The 18,201-nt window shown below is 49.5% G+C and overlaps 2 protein-coding genes across 7 annotated transcripts in view; one reads left to right on the top strand and one right to left on the bottom strand.

The window, feature by feature from the left end:
• The first annotated feature begins 5,658 nt into the window (after positions 1-5,658).
• LOC144100972 (solute carrier family 22 member 7-like) lies at positions 5,659-12,104 on the top strand. The gene is made up of 2 exons (XM_077633918.1): positions 5,659-6,120; positions 9,427-12,104. Exons 1-2 carry the CDS (start codon positions 5,761-5,763, stop codon positions 10,822-10,824), a joined length of 1,758 nt encoding a protein of 585 aa, XP_077490044.1. The 5' UTR covers positions 5,659-5,760; the 3' UTR covers positions 10,825-12,104.
• A 1,213-nt stretch (positions 12,105-13,317) lies between these two features.
• The window catches only part of lqf (epsin homolog lqf), a 29,886-nt gene continuing 25,002 nt past the window's right edge, over positions 13,318-18,201 (bottom strand). For all 6 annotated transcript variants that reach the window (XM_077633919.1, XM_077633923.1, XM_077633922.1 and 3 more), the window contains one exon: positions 13,318-16,682. In XM_077633919.1, coding sequence (XP_077490045.1) covers positions 16,354-16,682 — 329 coding nt within the window. In that variant the 3' untranslated portion in view covers positions 13,318-16,353. The remainder of the gene's footprint in view (positions 16,683-18,201) is intronic.

The raw sequence follows: 18,201 nt of genomic DNA, 5'->3' as shown, positions 1-18,201 counted from the left end.
GTGCCTGTGTCCTGTAACTCTGAAAAGGAAATTAAGCGATTAGTACTTGAGTGAAAAACGACAAAGCGAGCGAGAATACATGACATGGGCGCAGGCTATCAATTGAATTTTTATTGTGGAAAAAAGGTGCCTATAAATACTCTAGAACTCGCGGCCTAAAAGCAAGAAAACAAAACCCAACGAAACGACACGTGCATGTCACTTCACACTTGCCGAGCAAAAACTAATGTAATCACTTCTGTAGAGTAGACAGAATATCGCTATGTCGCCAAGCTTCCTGATCGGCGGCACATTTTACTGAAACATAAATGTTGCGCGCTGCTCATGGAAAACAAGCGAAAACGCTGTTCATATCCTTATGGTTTCGGAATGATACTCTTAGAACTGCAACTATATTTCAAATTTCACTGACCGCGTTGGTAGAGAGAAGGCGTTCACCTTTGTAAGCTCAACTTCTTTAATCGTCCTGATGGACCCTGAATGTACTAGCATACATTTTAGAAGCTTTCATGCTGAAACTTTACACCGCCCATTCCAAACATTTCTTGGAGATCATTAAACAGCAGTAACATTGCACAAGGCGTAACACAGGCTGTACTTTTCGAAATTTCCTGAGTGACTAAGCATGTACACACAAAATGGTTGCAGAGTCTTGCAGTCCGGGTCCCGAGGCAGGCACTGGTTACGACGGTTTCTATCTTTAGTCTTTAAGAAAGTAGAAATTAACTCCGAATTATAAAAAAAAAAAGAAAACGCCCCGCTTCTGCGAGCCCTGTTCACTCTATCAACACAGCCTGTAAAATCAAAAAGGCAATGCTGAGCGACATCTCTGTGGTCGCAACACGGTTGGCTTCGCAACTTGCAGAAACGAAAAAGACATAAGAAGTAGCCCTCTGCGACGAAAATTAAGACACATAATGCAACAACAACGCAGTTCACAGGTCGTTTTTCACCAGGTTTGTTGTGTCATCCATGGCGCGTTAACAGTCGCCGAGGCAAGCGGCGGTTTTGCATACTAACGCGTTCACGTGCGCGGGACACTCGGCGCCGAAAGCTTGCTTTGAATCTTCGCAAATTCATCGTTCACTACACTGACAGTCTTTAGTAGCGCGTCCCGCCTACCCGCAGGGGCTGCTGATAGCGCATCTTCCAGCTTCTTGCAGGCGTCGCCCATGCCAGTGAGCAGGGATTGCACGTCAGCGGCGCGTAGGAAGACCTGCGACGTGTTACCTTGGCAAGTGATGTAGTGGCTCCGCCGGTCCTTGTATACCACGCTGGTTCCACACCTTGAGCATGGTATGAAGTAAAAATCGCAGCTCCAACGCAGGTGCTCGTTCAAGGCGCCAAGGCGTCCCGTGAAGCAGCAGCCCCTTTTCGCGAAGAGGCAACGAATTTGCTTATCTCCCAGGGTGTTGCGTTCTGGCCCAAACCTTTCACCTTCGTTGGCTATGCGGCACTGGTCAAACATGCAAGGCAAGTAGGATATCCAGATTCCGTTAACCCATTCACCGCTTAAATGTGCGTTGTAGCACCGGTTGCATATGACATGCCCGCAGCGTAATGCCCTGGTATCCAACAACGCCATGTTGCACCAGTTGCAAATGTTTGGGTAATCAAGCTTCTCCAGGAACTCGATGACTCTCAGGTCTACGTGCTTCCCGAAGCCGCGGACGCGTCTCCACCGCTGATTAGGGTCGCCCATCACTGAAGAATTATACCAAATATATACGCCCGTACTGCCGGATGCTGTGAGAACCCGGATGAGGTTGCACTGCGGAAACTTGGGCAAATAGAAAACTTGTTCACTGTAAATCCTGGGCCGCTTGTGAGGCAGTTTTCGCGAGGGGTGTTGGCGTTAACGGCGTGCTCAGCTCGACTGGCCAGAAGACCGGATCCGCCGGCGGGTCGTATAAATCCAAGTCAAACGGTGACCTCGCAAGCCACTGTTTCGAATTTCGATGTCAGCGCTGCGGCGCTGCTCTGCTGCACTGTGGCCAAACTCAGCCTACAGAATGCGGCTGGTGCAGCCAACCTCCTCGAGTGCAGCCCTCGCAGGCCCTCGCGCCACATACAGGTTCGTTACCTGCTGGAACAGCCGGCAGAATTGTACTTAATCTGGTTCATCGCCTTAGCTTCAAACGCGGCGAGCTTCCGAGATGGCCGACATGCAGAAAGGAGTGATGTACACAGTGTCCGGCTTCGGCGAACATGTTGAGTTCAAGACGGTCGAGTTTGTGCCGCGACTGGACGATGTGCATGTCTGTAGCTGGTGCGGTGTTGTGTCGGCTGGAGCTAAGGTGCTCTCTTGCTGGCACATTGTTTGTGAAGACTGTCACGAGGACGTGTTCAACGATGCGAATCCCTTGTGCCTCATAGACAAGCAGAATTTGCGCCCGGATTTCAGCGGCTTTTCTCGCGATTTGAAGCAGGCACTGTCAAAATGGAAGGTGCGCTGCGTGTACGCGGATGGAGGCTGTGATTTCGGTGGAACACTCGACGCTTTGAATCGGCACTTGGAGGACAGCTGTGCTTTCTACCTAACGACGTGCTACAAATGCCAAGACTCCATAGCTCACAAATCCATGAAAAGCCATATTCGAACATGCAAAGGCCCGGCGGGCGTGTTGCTTGGCGCCGCGGACGCCCAGTCTCTGCAGGACGACCTACGAAACGCCCGCAAGGAGCTAGAAGAGACGCTAAACGGAGCGGATGCTGACGACCGCGGCACACTGGAAGACACAGTCGAATTGCTGAAGGAACAGCTCGAGAGGCTACGCACTTATCTCGCCGCGGGAGCGGAAAGCTCTGTGAATACATCATCGGTCGATTCTGCTAACAAGGGGTAAATGTTCGTCCTGCGAACTTCGCTCTCATCACGTCTTCGTGAAGCGGTTCCCGGTTCCCAGTGCTGCATTTTCGGGTCGCTCATTTTGGTTGTCTTTTCGTGCTTCATTTTGCAGTGGACGAGCTGTTATGCGTTCCTGTTCCTATGCAAGCTGCATCGCATTATAACTTTTCCCGTGCGGTTTCCACGTTTTGCATTTAATAAAAAAAGTTTGTTTGAGCACCTCTCGTTTATTTCTCATACCAAATGAGTAGTTCTTGAAAGCCCAATTTCGTTGACTGCAGCAACGTTACGAGAAGGAACAGAAGGCGTCCTTTTAAGTTCCTCGCGTTGAAACGGGAACAGCCAGCACTTCGTGTGAAGTACAATACGCCGAAGTCGGGGCAGTATCGCGATAGCGATAAGAAAACGGCAGGAGATCATCCGCCAATGCTCCATGAGGTCTGCTTTTCTTTACGCGTTAGTTGACGTAGGATCTGGCACGAGTCTTTAGGTCAGCTTCGTTGTCTTTGCACTGACAGTCGACTAGAGGGCTAACTCACTCCGACCTTTTCACAACCTTATCATTTGAGTATTGCGGGCGCGCGAACGGGCAGCAATATTTAGTTTTTTTTTTTTTTTACACTTACTAATCTGCGAGCAAGAATATAGCAAGTTGATAATTGCTGCGGTAGACGTGTACATGTCCAACATTCTTGGATAAGAATTTATATCGAAAAATTGTAAGGAATTGTTATGGAAATATTGAAGATAATGGTCCGTTCTTCCGATATGTGGCAAAATCTTATAAAGTTTTTTCTATCGTTGCATCGAGCTTAGTAAGTAAGCCTGCAATAGAAATCCACTGAGGAAAGCCTTTGACGATAGCAAAAACGTAAACAGCAAAAAAAAATGCAAGCCAGATATTACAATATATCAAAAAAGTATATGAACAAAACTCTTTCCCGTTCAAAATTGATTTTGTCCAGGATTGTTGGGTATGCTAAAATGGAAACACAATTGAAAACCTGATAATTGCATTCCTTAAATACATAGAATCTTGCCATTCATGGGTCTGATTATCGACAGCGTGGTGCGTGCTTCACAATGTTTATTACACCCCACTAGATTTGAACCATTGCTCAAGTTGCGTGAAACACCGTCAAGGGTTCGACAGAATCCTTCCTGGATACACGGAAACATAGCTAAAGAAAGCACATACTCGCTAAAAAAGAGAAAGGTTTTAGCTTGGTTTGATGGGGTTTTACGTCCCAAAGCAGCTGAAGCCATGAGGGACGTCGTAGTGGAGGGCTCCGGTAATTTCGACCACCTGGGGTTCCTTAACGTGCACTGACATCGCACGTACATACAGTACACGGGCCTCCAGCATTTCGCCTCCATCGAAATGCGGCCGGGATCGAACCCACGCATTTCGGGCCAGCAGCCGCCGCGACGACATAAAAGAAAGGTTTTAAAACGACGTTTCGGCACCCCTACGGCTGCGAGCCACTTGTTCGCACTGAGGATGGACGGCACGCAATTGAGAGGGGCGCAGTTATCGGGAAGATTGTCTTTCGTCCTGTTAACATGATTCTTGGCAGTCTGGATGTAAAAAGCTTTCGTGATGATAAAGATTTCCGTGTTCAAGACTGCTGCGTTTTCTCAGTGATGTACCGCATCAGTACACAGCATGTTTTGCAAGGGTGTCAACTAGAGAGCGTCTGTCTGTTGCTGCCACGAAGAAAGGAAGGAAAGTGCACAGGCCTGCTCACTGGCTCAAGCCGAGCCACAATCGCTACCACGTGCAGATAGAAGGAGAGTTGAAAGATGGGATAGAAAGACAGGATAGTAAAGACGCGCTAAAGACAAGGCCGATCCCGGAGGCAGTGCAATACCGGGCCAACCGGTGGCGGGAGTGAAGCATCCTTCAAACTCTCCGCCGCATTTCCAAAAATAAGTCCAATTGGACCCGTAACAGATGCTCTACGGGGTCCGGACATTCGCAAAACTAGAGAACGTGCGACCTTAGTTGACGTCGTTTTTTTTTTTCGTTCCCGTATTCTCCTTTTGAATATCGCCTGACTCGCCAATTATACGAATCAGCACAGTCTTTGTAGGTGATCTTATGCGCAACTCTAACGTAGGCGTTCCAGACGATCTTTTGCGTGACAGAGCCGCTGTTTCAGCTTGCTGGGCGGCACATGCGCAATGCTCAAGTCGTCTTTGGTAGATATTCGAACCAGTCTCACTATTACGTCCCGGACACAAGTGTACCTGGCGCGAATATTTGCCAAATACGGCCTACCCACCGCGTATACGTGCCGTGAGCCCCGAAATTTTGTGTGTAGACACGGGGCGGGAAGAGCTACGTATAGGCACGTTGAACTGGCTGAGGTACAAGGGAGGAGGGGTTGTGATATGCGTGCGGTGTTGGCTTAATTCGAAGCTTAGTAGTATGGTAATTTGCGTAGTAAACTAGCGACGTGCTAATTAGTGAGACGCTAATTAGAGTAACATGGGCGTAAACTGCAGTGTAGAAGAGTTCAAAGACAAGAATGTGGAAACTGTGTGGTAATATTGTGACAAATGTGTCAACATGAACAAAGAACAGCGAATGTGCGTGAAGGGAAACCAAGTGAGCTATTAGCGCAGTCGCGTCATATACTTAAAGCCGGAGCTTAAGGGTTAACGTCCCCACAATTTACCGTGTACTTTTTATTACCCCTTCTTATACCTAAATAAAAAAGAAGACACCGAAACACTCGCGGGTCCGTGGCTAATGCCCACTGCTCGAGAGCGCGCGCAGCACGCAGCCTACCCATAGAGAAGAAGCAACGAATTAAGCGATAAGACGCAGCGTCCCGGCACTGAAACCACTGTCTAAGCCTACGCCATCCCTGCCGCCTCGCAGCAGCAGCTACGCATAGCCGCCCGAGATGTCGCAGTTCCTGTCCGATGACCGGGACCACTTGTCCATCAGTGCGCGACCCGAGGCCTCCATGCTGCTGACGGGGTTCGTGACCTCGGACTCGTACAAGGCCATCCAGGAGAACGTGTACGTCATCCTGGGCCACGGCGGTTTCCAGAGGCGCGTCCTCTTCACCGGCATGCTGTCCGTAGTGGTGTTGCTGCTGCACGTGCTGGCAGACCGGTTCATCGGGCACGAGGTCAGCCACTGGTGCGCCCCGCCCAAGGACCTGCGCGACCTGAGCTCCGAGTTCTGGAGGAACGCGGCCATCCCGCTGGGCGCCGACGGCCAGCCGAGCCAGTGCGACGTCTACGACCCGCCCATCCCGGTGAGGAGCGCGGTTCGAAAACTCTGATGGCTAATTGTGCAATGGCCGATCGAATAATAGATTACGTGCCATTTGGCGCATAAAAATCCGTAAATCAGTTGGTAAATGCAGATCAAGCAATAGTGCGGGTTATGCATCAACCTTAAGAGCCACGCGCGTATTGGAGTGCTCTGGAGTAATTTCGACCGAAAGAAGTGAGAAATTAGTTAGAAAAAAATTGATTGCTGGAGATTAGCTACCGAAATTCTGCCGCGATGGCTGAGTGTTTCGCGTTCGGTTGTTGAGCCAAAAGTCGCGGGTTCGATTCCGGCTGCGGCGGCCGAACTTCGATGGAGGCGAAATGTGAAGATGCCATTGTGGTGTGTGATACCAGTGAACGTTAGAAACCCCATGGATTCCGAAATTAATCTGTAGTAGGATACAACCAGGAGCGAATCTTGGGGGGGGGGGGGGGCGAGGTATAGTCCCCCATCATATCTACACCCCCTCCCTCCCCCATCCCACCTGAGGGAAAAATATTACATACGAACACGACACTGAACCCCATTTATTGGACGACAGAAGTCCATACATAGTTCAAATAGGGCCGCCCTCACCAGAAATGCCCGCCTAAGAGTAATACATAAATATGCCCCTGCAAACAACTAAAAAACACAGCGGCCATTACGTCCCGGTTAATCCCCCTACACCTGCTGGTGGGATATTTCAGGGAGCTTGCAGAGGCGATTGACCACGGGTTACACGCGATGTCTTGACAGTCTGTGGACGCCATCGGCTGAAGGGATTGTTTTCAGTACACTTGCAGCTGCGTTCTTTGGTTGCATTCGACTATGCCTAGAGTGTCCAGCGCGTCCATGTTGTCCTTGACACGCAACTTTCAGACAATGAACTGAACCGAACTTTCCCATCTTCTCTATTGCTTCTTTTGTCTGCTGCCCACATTCCAGTGTGGCCAACAAGACATCACAAGCTTGTTAACCACCTTGCCCTTCCTTTCCTCTCTCCTCCTACCGCTACTGCAACTGCTAACCACCGTTCGCCCTACTACTGAGCCGGAGGACCCAGGTTCAAACCCGGCCGCGGCGGCCGCGTTTCGATGGAGGCGAAACGCAAAAGGCGTCCGTGTGATGTGCGATGTCAGTGCACGTTAAAGATTCCCAGATGGTCGAACACTTCCTCCTTTATCCCTTCACTTACGGTGCGGTTCAGGTGTCCGCCGATCTATATGAGACAGATACTGCGCCATTTCCTACCCCCCCCCCCCAAAAAAAAAAAAACCGGTTGTGAACTTGCCAGAGCAGCCTCCCATCGCTCCTGTGATTCCATTTCTTGAAAGGGAGGTTTCGGTTTGTTTGGGAAATTTTGATAAGCGTGTTTACAATCCGCTCTAGTGCTTGGGCATAACTGACATGGAAATTTTTCCCCTCCATGTTTGAGCGAGAGTAGGAAAGGCGATGGCATGGCGGCAGTTAGTAACTAGTAGTCGAAGCCATATATATATACCACCTGCTCGGCTTTGCTCAGGGAAGGGTGAGGAGGGAGGTAGATTAGGCGGGAGTTTCTATAATTCATAGTGATGTGACGTAACCCAATGGGAATTGAAACTCCCCTGGACGTCCCATGGACATCCTAAACGTCCAGAGGACGTCCAAGGCAGTTTTAGTGCCCATTGGGAAGGAGGCGGTCCCTCGCACTGCGGATCGAGGGCAAGCCGTCCACTGCCCGGTTGACGAGAGCTCGGGCTTGCTCATGGGCGGCAGCGCTGCCCGGGTGTCTGCAGTACGTGCGCTGGAATCCAGAGGAGGGCGATGTGGCGATTGGAGGGGGGGGGGGGGGGGGTGCAGATTGGAGTATGCTAGCGGCCAGGCCGTGGATTTCTCGTTTTGCGAATTGCAGTTGGTTGTCTTTGAACCGCAAAAAATAACTTCTGCGGAGGAGTGGGTAACGGCAAGTGCTATTACCGCCTCTTCCGCCTCGATGGACTGGGTCAAGTTCCGAATGGTCGCACAGGCAACTAATTTGCGAGCACTGACCATCTGCAATCGCGAATGCGGACTGCTGGGGATATTCAGCGGCGTCCACGTAGACGGCAGGGGTGGACTGAGGGTAACGCTTGTCAAGGGCCTTAGGTATGGCAGTGCATCGCTCGTGATTGCACTCCGGATGAGTGTTCTTCGGGAGTGACGAAATGTAACTATTTGCGCCGATGGTTTCGGGAGGCTGATTTGACCAGGGAGATGAATTTGTAGTCTATTTAAGGGTTTTTGCCCGGTTATCGTCCGAGAGAGTCTGTGGTATTGGCCCATTAAGTGTGCCTCAACTAACTCTTATACGGTATTATGTACCACCATCTGGAGAAGTTTGGTGGTAGGTGTGGTTTTGGGAAGGTCTGATTTGATTTGATTTAGGGGGTTTAACGTTCCAAAGCGACTGAGCTAGGCTATGAGGGACGCCGTCTAGAGAAGAAGGGCCGTTTTGTAGGCCGTTTACGATTAGACTGTTCGCCTGCTCGGTCTCTGGGGTTGAGGTAAAGGTAGGGGAGGGAATGGGTAATTCTGCATTGGCAGAAGGCGTGAATGGGGCGGTACGTGTCCGCCTGGATCGCCTCTCTCATGCCCCGGTGGCGGTTGGAGATCGTTTGATTAGTGTTGCACTGTTCTGCACAGATTTGCGAATGGCCTTTATGGCATAGGTGTTAGTGCATACCCTTGTTGGAAATGTAGAGGCCTAGGATTTTTATGTTTTCAACAATGTGGTCGAAATTATTCCGGAGCCCTCCACTATGGCAGGGCAAGTTTCACTTTTTCCCATATCTCTCCCCTCAAGGCGCGGTTACGGTGTCCACCGAGATTGACAGTTACTGACCCCTTTCCTTTCCCTGGCCACTTTTTCCTTGAACCAATGATTTCGTCAATGGTGCACACCGGCCGCTTCAGGGCACCCAGAACGTCTTGTGATACGCTGTGGCGTTCGAAAATGCATGACGCTTGCTATAGCTATATATATCGAAAGTATCGCATCGTTAATGCACAGAACTTGTATCCTTCGTCGCAAGCGTATAGTGCTTGTTAATAAAAGCTTTCATGTTGTTCGCCGTGATTCATCCGACAGTAAACAGCTAGGTATTCATTGGTAACAAGATCGCTGTACTGCAGTTGCTGGTTGTAAATCTGTGGTTCAGTATCCTCCACATGATTGTAAACGGCACAGCACAATTTCGGGTGATTAAGGTTATATTTCAGATTTCCCCCTGCGCTTATTTTGTGTTCGTAACGAAGGCCAAACAGCGCACTTTGTCCTCTGCAGAAGACCGCTGGCGAGGTGCGCCGCGCAGTGCCCTGTGAGCGCTGGCACTACGACACCGACGCCCCTGGCGACAGCATCGTGAGCCGATGGGACCTCGTGTGCGAGAGCAGCTCCCTCCTCAAGGTCTACAAGACCATGTACGTGCTAGGCGCTGTGCTGCTAGTCCCAGTGGCCGGACTACTGTCAGACAGGGTGGGACGCCGACCCGCCATACTGGGCAACGCCGTGGGCATCGTGGCCTTCAGCGTGGGGACGGCCATCTCGCAAACGTTCCCAATGTTCGTGGTCTCCCGGTTCTTCGTGTCGGCGTGCACCTGCTCCGTCCAGGTCCTCGTATTCATCCTCCTCTACGAAGTGACCGGTAACGAGCGGCGCGCGCTGTACGGACTCACGGAGACGGGCGTCCCAGTCACCCTGATCGGGCCTGCGGTACACTTACTCTCCACACTCGAGCCTACCTGGAACGAGGCCCACGCCTTCCTGGTGCTCCCCACGGTCATGCTGGTGTTCTGGTGCTACCTGCTCGAAGAGTCCCCCACCTGGCTCCTGGCAAATTATAGGGCGCGTGCGGCCCTGGAGGTCGCTATGGCAGCGGCGACGCAGAACGGCGTGCATCTGGAGAAGGCCGTGGCCACGTTCAAGGCCCTCAAGAGGCAGATTAGGAAGCGCGAGAAAACGCTGACAGTTTCGTCTCCAATGAATGCGGCGGAGACTTACTTCGAGAGGGTCCGGTTTCGGCGGAGCGCGGTGGCCGTGCTGCTCTCCTGGTTCAGCGTCAACTTCACCTACTACGGCCACGTGCTCCGAGCCGTCAGCAGCAACCGCCTCTGGCACGCCCTGCAAGCCGTCGTGCAGACCCTACTCTACACCTTGGTCTGGCGACTCCTGCACAGCCGTGGCCAGCGCGAGATGCTCTCCGTCTTGCTCAGCCTCCTGTGCGGCCTGACGGCGCTCAAGGCCAGCGTGCTGCTCGCCGACCTCCAGTGGCTCGCCGTCCCGATGGAAGTCGTGGTGGAGAGCCTGTCTTCGGCGACGCTCAGCCTGAACTACGGCTACACGGCCGACATATTCCCCACCGTGAGCCGGAGCATGGGCCTGAGCTTCTCCTATGCCTTCGGGCGCCTCGGCGTACTGGCGGTCGTCGCTCTCATGGAAGTGGTCGGCAGGGAAAATGACGCCGTCATCACCCTGATGATGACGCTTCTGGTACTCCTGAGCGCGATGGCCATCCAGTCGCTGCCGGAGGTCTACGTGGAGAAGGCCAAGAAGAGCCAGTCGCTGAGCGAGATGACTGAAGAGCAGCGCAAGGCTGCACTCCAGGCGTCTCTGTCGTCACCCGCTTCTGGAAGGTGCGCCCTTTCGCCGGCCGCTGCTTCCAACAAGAAGGGGACGCCGTAGATCGAGTCGCTGCCGGACAAGGACGCCTGGACAGTGTACACAGAGTTTGTGCTGGTCCATGCATCCCAACGGGCCCTCTCTCCTTCTGCGACCACATCCTTGTCTGGCTTGAGGTGTGCGACGCGGCCATTGGTCACTGGGCTTCCAGTTCTCATAACGCCCTGTATCTTTTGTAAATACATATAGGTGTCATTCGTACAATACATTTTGACTGAACAATTTTAATGCAACAAATCACAATTTCCATGTTACGCTGATTCGACGTTTTATTTTTATCAGGATCTTGAAATAATGGAGTCTCCTTGCCAATCCGAATTCTCTTCATGTCAAGCGTAATTACGTGCTGGAGTAGTTTATAGTGAACACACCACTGCAATCTGAACACTGCACAAAGAAGCAAACAGAACGCATTATACAAGTTACCCCATATGGCTACCGGCTGTATAAGTCATTCTCTGACCTTGGGAACCAGTGGTTTTCATTTCGGCAGATGTGGAAGCTCGAAGAGCCAAGAAAATGCAGAGTGAAAGTGTTCAGTGTGTACTGACTTTGGACAGTGTCGAGGTTGTGCCAACGTATGTGCGGTGACCAACTCCAGGATGACTAGTGGCTGTACACTATGCAACGAATACAGTTCAAGAACGAATTTATCTACGTTATAGCTTGACTGCAGATATAGTATGGACAGACTGCGCATATGTAGAGCTGAAGTCTCTGCATGGTTGAATGGTAATTTGCACTTTCCTTGTGCACACAGCTGCCTATTTTTTCCCCAATGGGCACTGAAACTCTTTGAACGTCCATATGTCCCCAGGACGTCCAAGGGGTCCAGCAAACCGCACTATGGAAACAACGGAGCAGCAGTACATGGCTCGAGCTATGTGTTATGATGCAGGCTTGGTGGTGGCAGGATGACCCTTTGAATTTCTTTAAAGCAATGGCATGCTATGTGCGGGCCCCCGCCCTTTAAAGCCTGAAGCACAAAATGAACACTGTTCTGTGTCCTTTCATTATTTCTAGGGGCAAATAATGGAAAGCGTTGGCTCTTCACGTTGGAATGCGGTTCCTTCACCTCTCCTCTTCCTGAGCTCTGCTGCTACAAACTGCCAGGTTCTACTGTGCATGCGCAGTTCATGTTTGGGAAAGGGACAAGCTCGAAAAGACTGCACTTGTCACCTGGTAGAATGATTTGTGTTCAGTGTGGGGTTTTTAGAGCGAAAGTGCTACTACTAGAAGTAAAACTGTTTTGCCTGGCCTGCTACTCTACAATGGGGAACGGGAAGAAAGAGGGTCACGAAGGGAGGAGGCAGATGAGAAAAAAAAAAGACAAGGCACACTTTCTAACACACACCGTATCACTTAAAAAGCATGAGAGCGCTCTTGTTGCCTGTAAAGTTCAAACTATCCGGCCAAGCGCAGAGGATCAAATCCTCAGAGAGGGACCTGGTGTCAAGAGACTTGAAAGCAGATGCTAGCGCGAGTCTTTTTCATGCATATGCTGGGCACGCCACTAAAACATGCTCTACAGTCTCTAGCACGCCACACGTGGTACAGTCCGGGGAGTCCGCTTGTCCAATTAAGTGCAAGTGCTTGCGCGTGAAGGCAACGTCATGATATGCTTTTATGGTATGGTCATAGCTAATAGAGCTAATGACCACCAATCATGTGACCGATGACCAGTGGTCACTTGGAACTGACTTTTAGAGCAGATACACATCGCCTGATGTGACGTCATGCAATGACGTTGCAATGACTTCACACCACTCTTCGCTATAAAAACCGCTGAATTTGTTTCCGCTCGGCTATTAGGTTCAACCAGTTTGAACCTCAGCCAATTTTTTTCTTCTGGCTGGGAAAGCTCATGCATATCCACCAGTTGCAAAGGCAGTGGCCCATGCATCATTATTATTACCTGCCACACATGGAAAAATTACTTCTGAAAATTAATTACATTACTAACTGCTGTCCTAAATGCAGTGAAACAAATTACATAAATTGCTGCTCTCAAAAAGTAATTACATTATCTTAGAATGAAAAGCAATGCAATTACTTTTGAATTAACATTTAGTTTTTACACATATCAAGAAGTACGATGTTCAGAGCTCCAAAAAGATGTTTAGATTTTTTAATTACTGCACCCCAGGAGCAGCTAAACCGCAAAGTTGGAATGTGAAACTGCCACAAAGTTGGCATCAAAGTTGGCGTCTAAAAGGTATGCAGGCTCAAATCTGTGCACCCACTGCCACTTCTCCGCATGTGCAACTTCACTGGCCTGCTTGCCCAGGCATTCAGAGCATCGCTGCTGCTTTCAAGGCGCCGACCAGGCAAGAGAGACCATATGCTATATCAGACTAGCAATCTGATAGTGCATAACTGAAACCACCAATAACTATTGAATCACTACCACTACCAACTACCGAAACTGCTGACAGCTAGAGCAACACAAAGAATAAGCATGGAGCAACAGCTGTGCAAAATGATCGAACACACTGATCGAACAGAGCGCATTGTTTTTATTTTTTCTGCATGCCGGTCTTGTGGGGCGACACACGACAATTTTTTTTCCCAGTTCTTCCACAGTTGACAGAATGTTCCGCAACGTTTTATGTTAGCACTGGCCTGCATTGCAACAGAAACACCACGCAACGTTCCTCAGTTAACCTTCAGCCAAGAAAAACAAAAAGGTCAATTTTAAGTGTCTCGTACAGGTAAACATGCATTCTAACACTCATACTCACATACACAATGCAAAAATGAACTAAGCACCTCACAGACAGGCTAACAGGCCACACCTTTCATTCAGAGACTTAAAGAAATAAGCAATTAGCATCTCTATAATATAAAAGCTATAATAAAACTCTGTAAAATAGAAATAGGTCATTTCAGTACAGGAAAAACTTCTTAAGCAGTAACGTAAGGACGTTTTTCTAACCTGGCCTGGTTATTCCGCCATCTATTCCCAAAAAAGCAATGAAACAGCATTTCATCGAAGTCGTATTGGCATAACCAAGCTGCAAAATCTTTCCCATATTTGCCACAACAATCCACTCCGGTGAGGCTGCATCCAAAGGTCTCCGGCTTGGATGCAAAAATTGACCAAAAAGCAATAAAAAGTGGTCAAATCCCTGCAAGCAGCAGGTCAGCACTGCTCGATGCCAATGCATCGCCGACTACACAGCTTGCTTCATTATTATATTAACGATGGCTCAAGAGAAGTAAAACAATTACAGCCACCCAACAGGTGTATGGGACCCGTAAGACTGCCAAAGTTAAGCACGCTTCACTGAGGACGTGCTAGCAAGCTTTGTTCGTCTACCACTCTCCCAAAATGTAGAAAAGCTACTCAGCTCCTATAAAACTCAACCCCAGCCAAAAAGGGCGATACGATCGTCCACACGCCACCTTGGAAACTGACGCATCCACACATGCACTCAACGCTCTCCTAACAAGCATACACGGTCATTGCCACTCTTCACAATGAACTCTCGCTAAAGGCCTGAACACTGCCTCAACACTACCACAGAAATAACACCAGCATACATCAGTAAGAGCTTCAATGTGAGCTACACTGCTCTGACACTGGTTATTCCCCCGCACACATACACACACTACAAAGAATTTCTTGTAAGAGCAAACAGAGAATGCACCGTTGTATGTCAACCCTGCCCCAACATCAAGTAGAAAGATAAATTCCAGCACATAGCTTATAGCACACATAGATCTTCAGCTAGGAACAGGTGGTACAAAGGATTCACACTCACATTCATGGCCAAAAAAAAAAAACAACAAAAAAACTTGCACTTCCCACGCAAGCCTCTACAAAGATGCAGATTGATGTAGGCAAAAGAAAAAAATTATGGTACTTGGTTCCCCAGCTCAAAAAGTTTGTGTTGTCAAGCGTCAGAACATCTACGCCATTGGCATCTGGGCAGGGGGTATGTGTGGTACAGTAAAAAGTGCTCGGTTGAAAAGCATTAACTAGTGATAGCCACAGGTTCAGCCCACGTTACAGCCTCCCTGACTGCCGTGCAGATATTGGCATGACAGTGCGCAAGAGATGACAATAGTGTCATGGCGTGAAAAGGTTATGCTGCCCCGTTTAACAAGTAAGGCCCAGCACAATCAAGCACAGACCAAGCTTTCCTAATAAACAGCAGACCAAGAATGAAAACGTCACCCTTGTTAGAATTACTACATGCCACAGGATGTACAGGAGAGACAAAAAGTTGACCATTTCAACACATTTCATGCCCCAAAAAGAATATTGAATGACTTTTCATTGCAGCAAATAACCTTCAAGCACAAAAGACCACATGAAGCATCAGCAGCTTTCAAAGACACACGCGACAACCTCCTACAGGCAACACAAAAGTGACCATGACCGTACCGCAAACTTACAATTGCCCATCATGATCCTGAACAGCACTGCCTTCTGGGGCTGGCTATGTCAAATGACCTTTGCCCCTCATAAAGTCCAGAAGGAGTTCTCACATGAAACACCACCCGCAAGCCAAAATCAAAGCAGCTCTGAATCAGGCATCCCAGCTTGAAGCACGTCACATGGTTGGCATCACGACGTCGCAGTTTCTATCAGAGAGACTTCAAGGTTTCCCAAGGTTGCTTTTATTTGCTTTTCCGCTCAACGCTATCTACACAGCCCTGAAATTTATTTGCCCACCGTCTGCAACTTTGTACAAGCGTCTAGAACTCCTAGTACACCTCTCTAGCAGTCAACAGTGCCAGCTTGCCCATTGAATAAAAAAAAATTTGTTAAAGCTTACAATGACAGTGCTCGACAAGGACCCTCTTCACATCCAAGCCTCTGGGAATAAGGACCAAACATACAGTACAGAAACAAGGGCTAGCAAAATGCGCGGCTCCTCTTTCCTTTCTTATCTTCCCTCACATCAGCTTTCTTATCTTCCCTCACATCAGCTTTTCCAGCACACATTCTGGTGATGGTGCAGAAGACGCCACAGGCAGGAGCAGCAAGTGAAGGTCAGGCAAGAGGTTCTCGTAAATGCTCTTCTCGGGTAGGAAAAAAGAAAACTACACAGGCTTAAATTAGGACCAACACCAAGCTTCCATGGATGAAGCTGCTTTCACTTCAGGTGCTCAATCGGAAGCTGTCTTCTACTCAAGAGTTTCATGCATCATAAACATTTCCTCTTTTTCCAGCCATCGTCCCGATTTCGTAGCAGAAACGAACTGTTCAATCGAGACTCATCTAAAGGTCAGACGATTCCAGCAGAGCTGGCCTTCACGAGGAACAGAGTCCACAGCTCAATGTGCATCACAAAATGCATGCCGGCAACTTAGCTTCCACGGCTCGTGCCACGACTCGGGGGGAAAAAAAAAAAGACAGAACAGAAGAAGGGGCGGGACTTCTTTCAAAATGCCCGGAAGGCCAAAAAAACGCGCACACTACCCGGGGAAGGGGAAAGGAAGAAAGACCCAAGACTTCGCGCTTCTTCGCGGTGATGATCCCAGTGCAAGAAACAGAGCCCCCCCTGATGCTGCGGGTCTCCCTCAGAGGAAGGGGTTCTGTTGGGCCACTGCAGCTGTCGCTGTGCTTGGCATGGTGCTGTAGCCGTGCGGCGGGAGGGGTTGTTGCGGCAGAAGGGCGGTGGCAGCCGGAAGCGTCGGCGGCATGGCAGCCATCGTTGCAGGCTGAGGCACCGCAGCCACGGGAGGCGGGAAGGGGCTGTTCTGCAGCCGCAGCTGGTTGATCGTGGGTGGCTTGGTTGCCTGGAACGGGTTGCTGGTGGCAGCCAGGCCGGCAGGCGAGGATGTGGGCGCCGCGAGTGGCGCCGCGAACGGGTTTGGCGCAGGTGTTGCGCTTGAGGCACCTAACGTACCTGCAAGCAACAAGGCAAGGGCCACAAAAAAAAAATGTTTCTAGCTTCACTTTAACTAGAAACCTGCAGCAAGCTGAAAACAGCTAAGTCGGGCATGCTCAAAACCTTCCCTTTGGATTTGCGCCCTCAGTGTTTCTATAATCTCATTTCCATAGTCTCTGCACCCCGCCTTCCCCTAGCCAGAGTAGTTCAGGACACATTTGTCACCCCTACCCCTACTTCCCTAACCTATTAATACATGTAAAGAAAGAATGGACACAATGAATGTGCAATCGAAGGGGCTGCGCAAAGCACAACTTCATTTCCAAATGTGGCCATGTGTCGTGCACGCATCTTCTTTTTCCCTGGCCAGGTGTGCGAAGTTGCTGACACTGCATCACGCCATCACCAACATTACATAAATGAACATGATCCCTTCAATACTGCCAGAGGTGACAGCAAAAGGCCTGATTCCTTTTTCTTTTGCTCAATGAAAAGCTACAGCCAGCAAACGGATGCCACACAGGAAGGTCACACACACACACGAGGCCTTCCTGCGTGGCGTCTGTTTGTTGGCTGTAGTTTTCCAAAATGTCACACCAACTAGCTCAGACACAGGTCAATCTTCAAAAATTATATAAAGCGCACTTAGGACAACAGACAAGGGAGACCAAACAACACAAGTGCTTACTCGCAACTGCGCGTTTATTCGAGAAACACACAAAAGGAAGAACAATCACAAACAAAACAAAAGCCATCGCGCAGGCGTGTCAGGAAAAGTGCTCATACAGGTGCGTCAAGATAAGAAAACTCTCTTTCATGCAAAACCACCGTAGGGTCGGCCACACACGTGTGCTGATTCTTACGGATGTGATAGGCCTCTGAAATCTCTCTGGTTAGCTGATTAGGGTGTCAGAACAAGATTTTAGTTTGGTCAAGCAAAGGCTTGCAGCCGCTGCATTTCGAACAGTGCTTAGCGAGGTTAGATGAAGGCAACTTATTCAATAACAAAAACAAAAAATGCTCTTGCAAGCGCACATTAAGGCAGCGGCCCGTTTGACCGATATAGGTCCGGCCACAAGAAAAGGGAATGTGATATACACCACTCCTTTTGAACATCTGACATAGCGGTTCTTGTGATTCACAGTGCAGCACCGCTTTCGTTTATCACATACACCGCTGCTAGAGCGCGCAGCAACCTTCGCACAAACACTACTAACTTTCTGAGGGACAGAGAAGGGAACATTAACACCATATCTGTTACCCACGTTTTTTAGTTGATGAGAAAACCGGTGAACATAAGGTATGACTGCAATATTTTTCTTTTTCTCCTCAGAACCCTTAAGAAGTGACCTATTGAACTCTTTTACTTTTTTGAGCACCTTGCTAGAAGCTAGAAACAGCACGTCCTCTGGAAATCCAGCCAATCTTAGTCTGTTCACTTGCTCGCAGAAACTTTCCTTCATTTCGTGAGGGCACGACTTGAGCAAAGACGATCCTAGGCAGGAGACAGCAATGCCGCACTTCACAATTTTTGAGT

Source organism: Amblyomma americanum, chromosome 8 (assembly GCF_052857255.1).
Source record: "Amblyomma americanum isolate KBUSLIRL-KWMA chromosome 8, ASM5285725v1, whole genome shotgun sequence".
In the NCBI taxonomy this organism is placed as follows: Eukaryota; Metazoa; Arthropoda; class Arachnida; order Ixodida; family Ixodidae; genus Amblyomma; species Amblyomma americanum.
The sequence above is the reverse complement of the archived record's forward strand: the minus strand, read 5'-3'. Positions and strand labels throughout refer to the sequence as shown.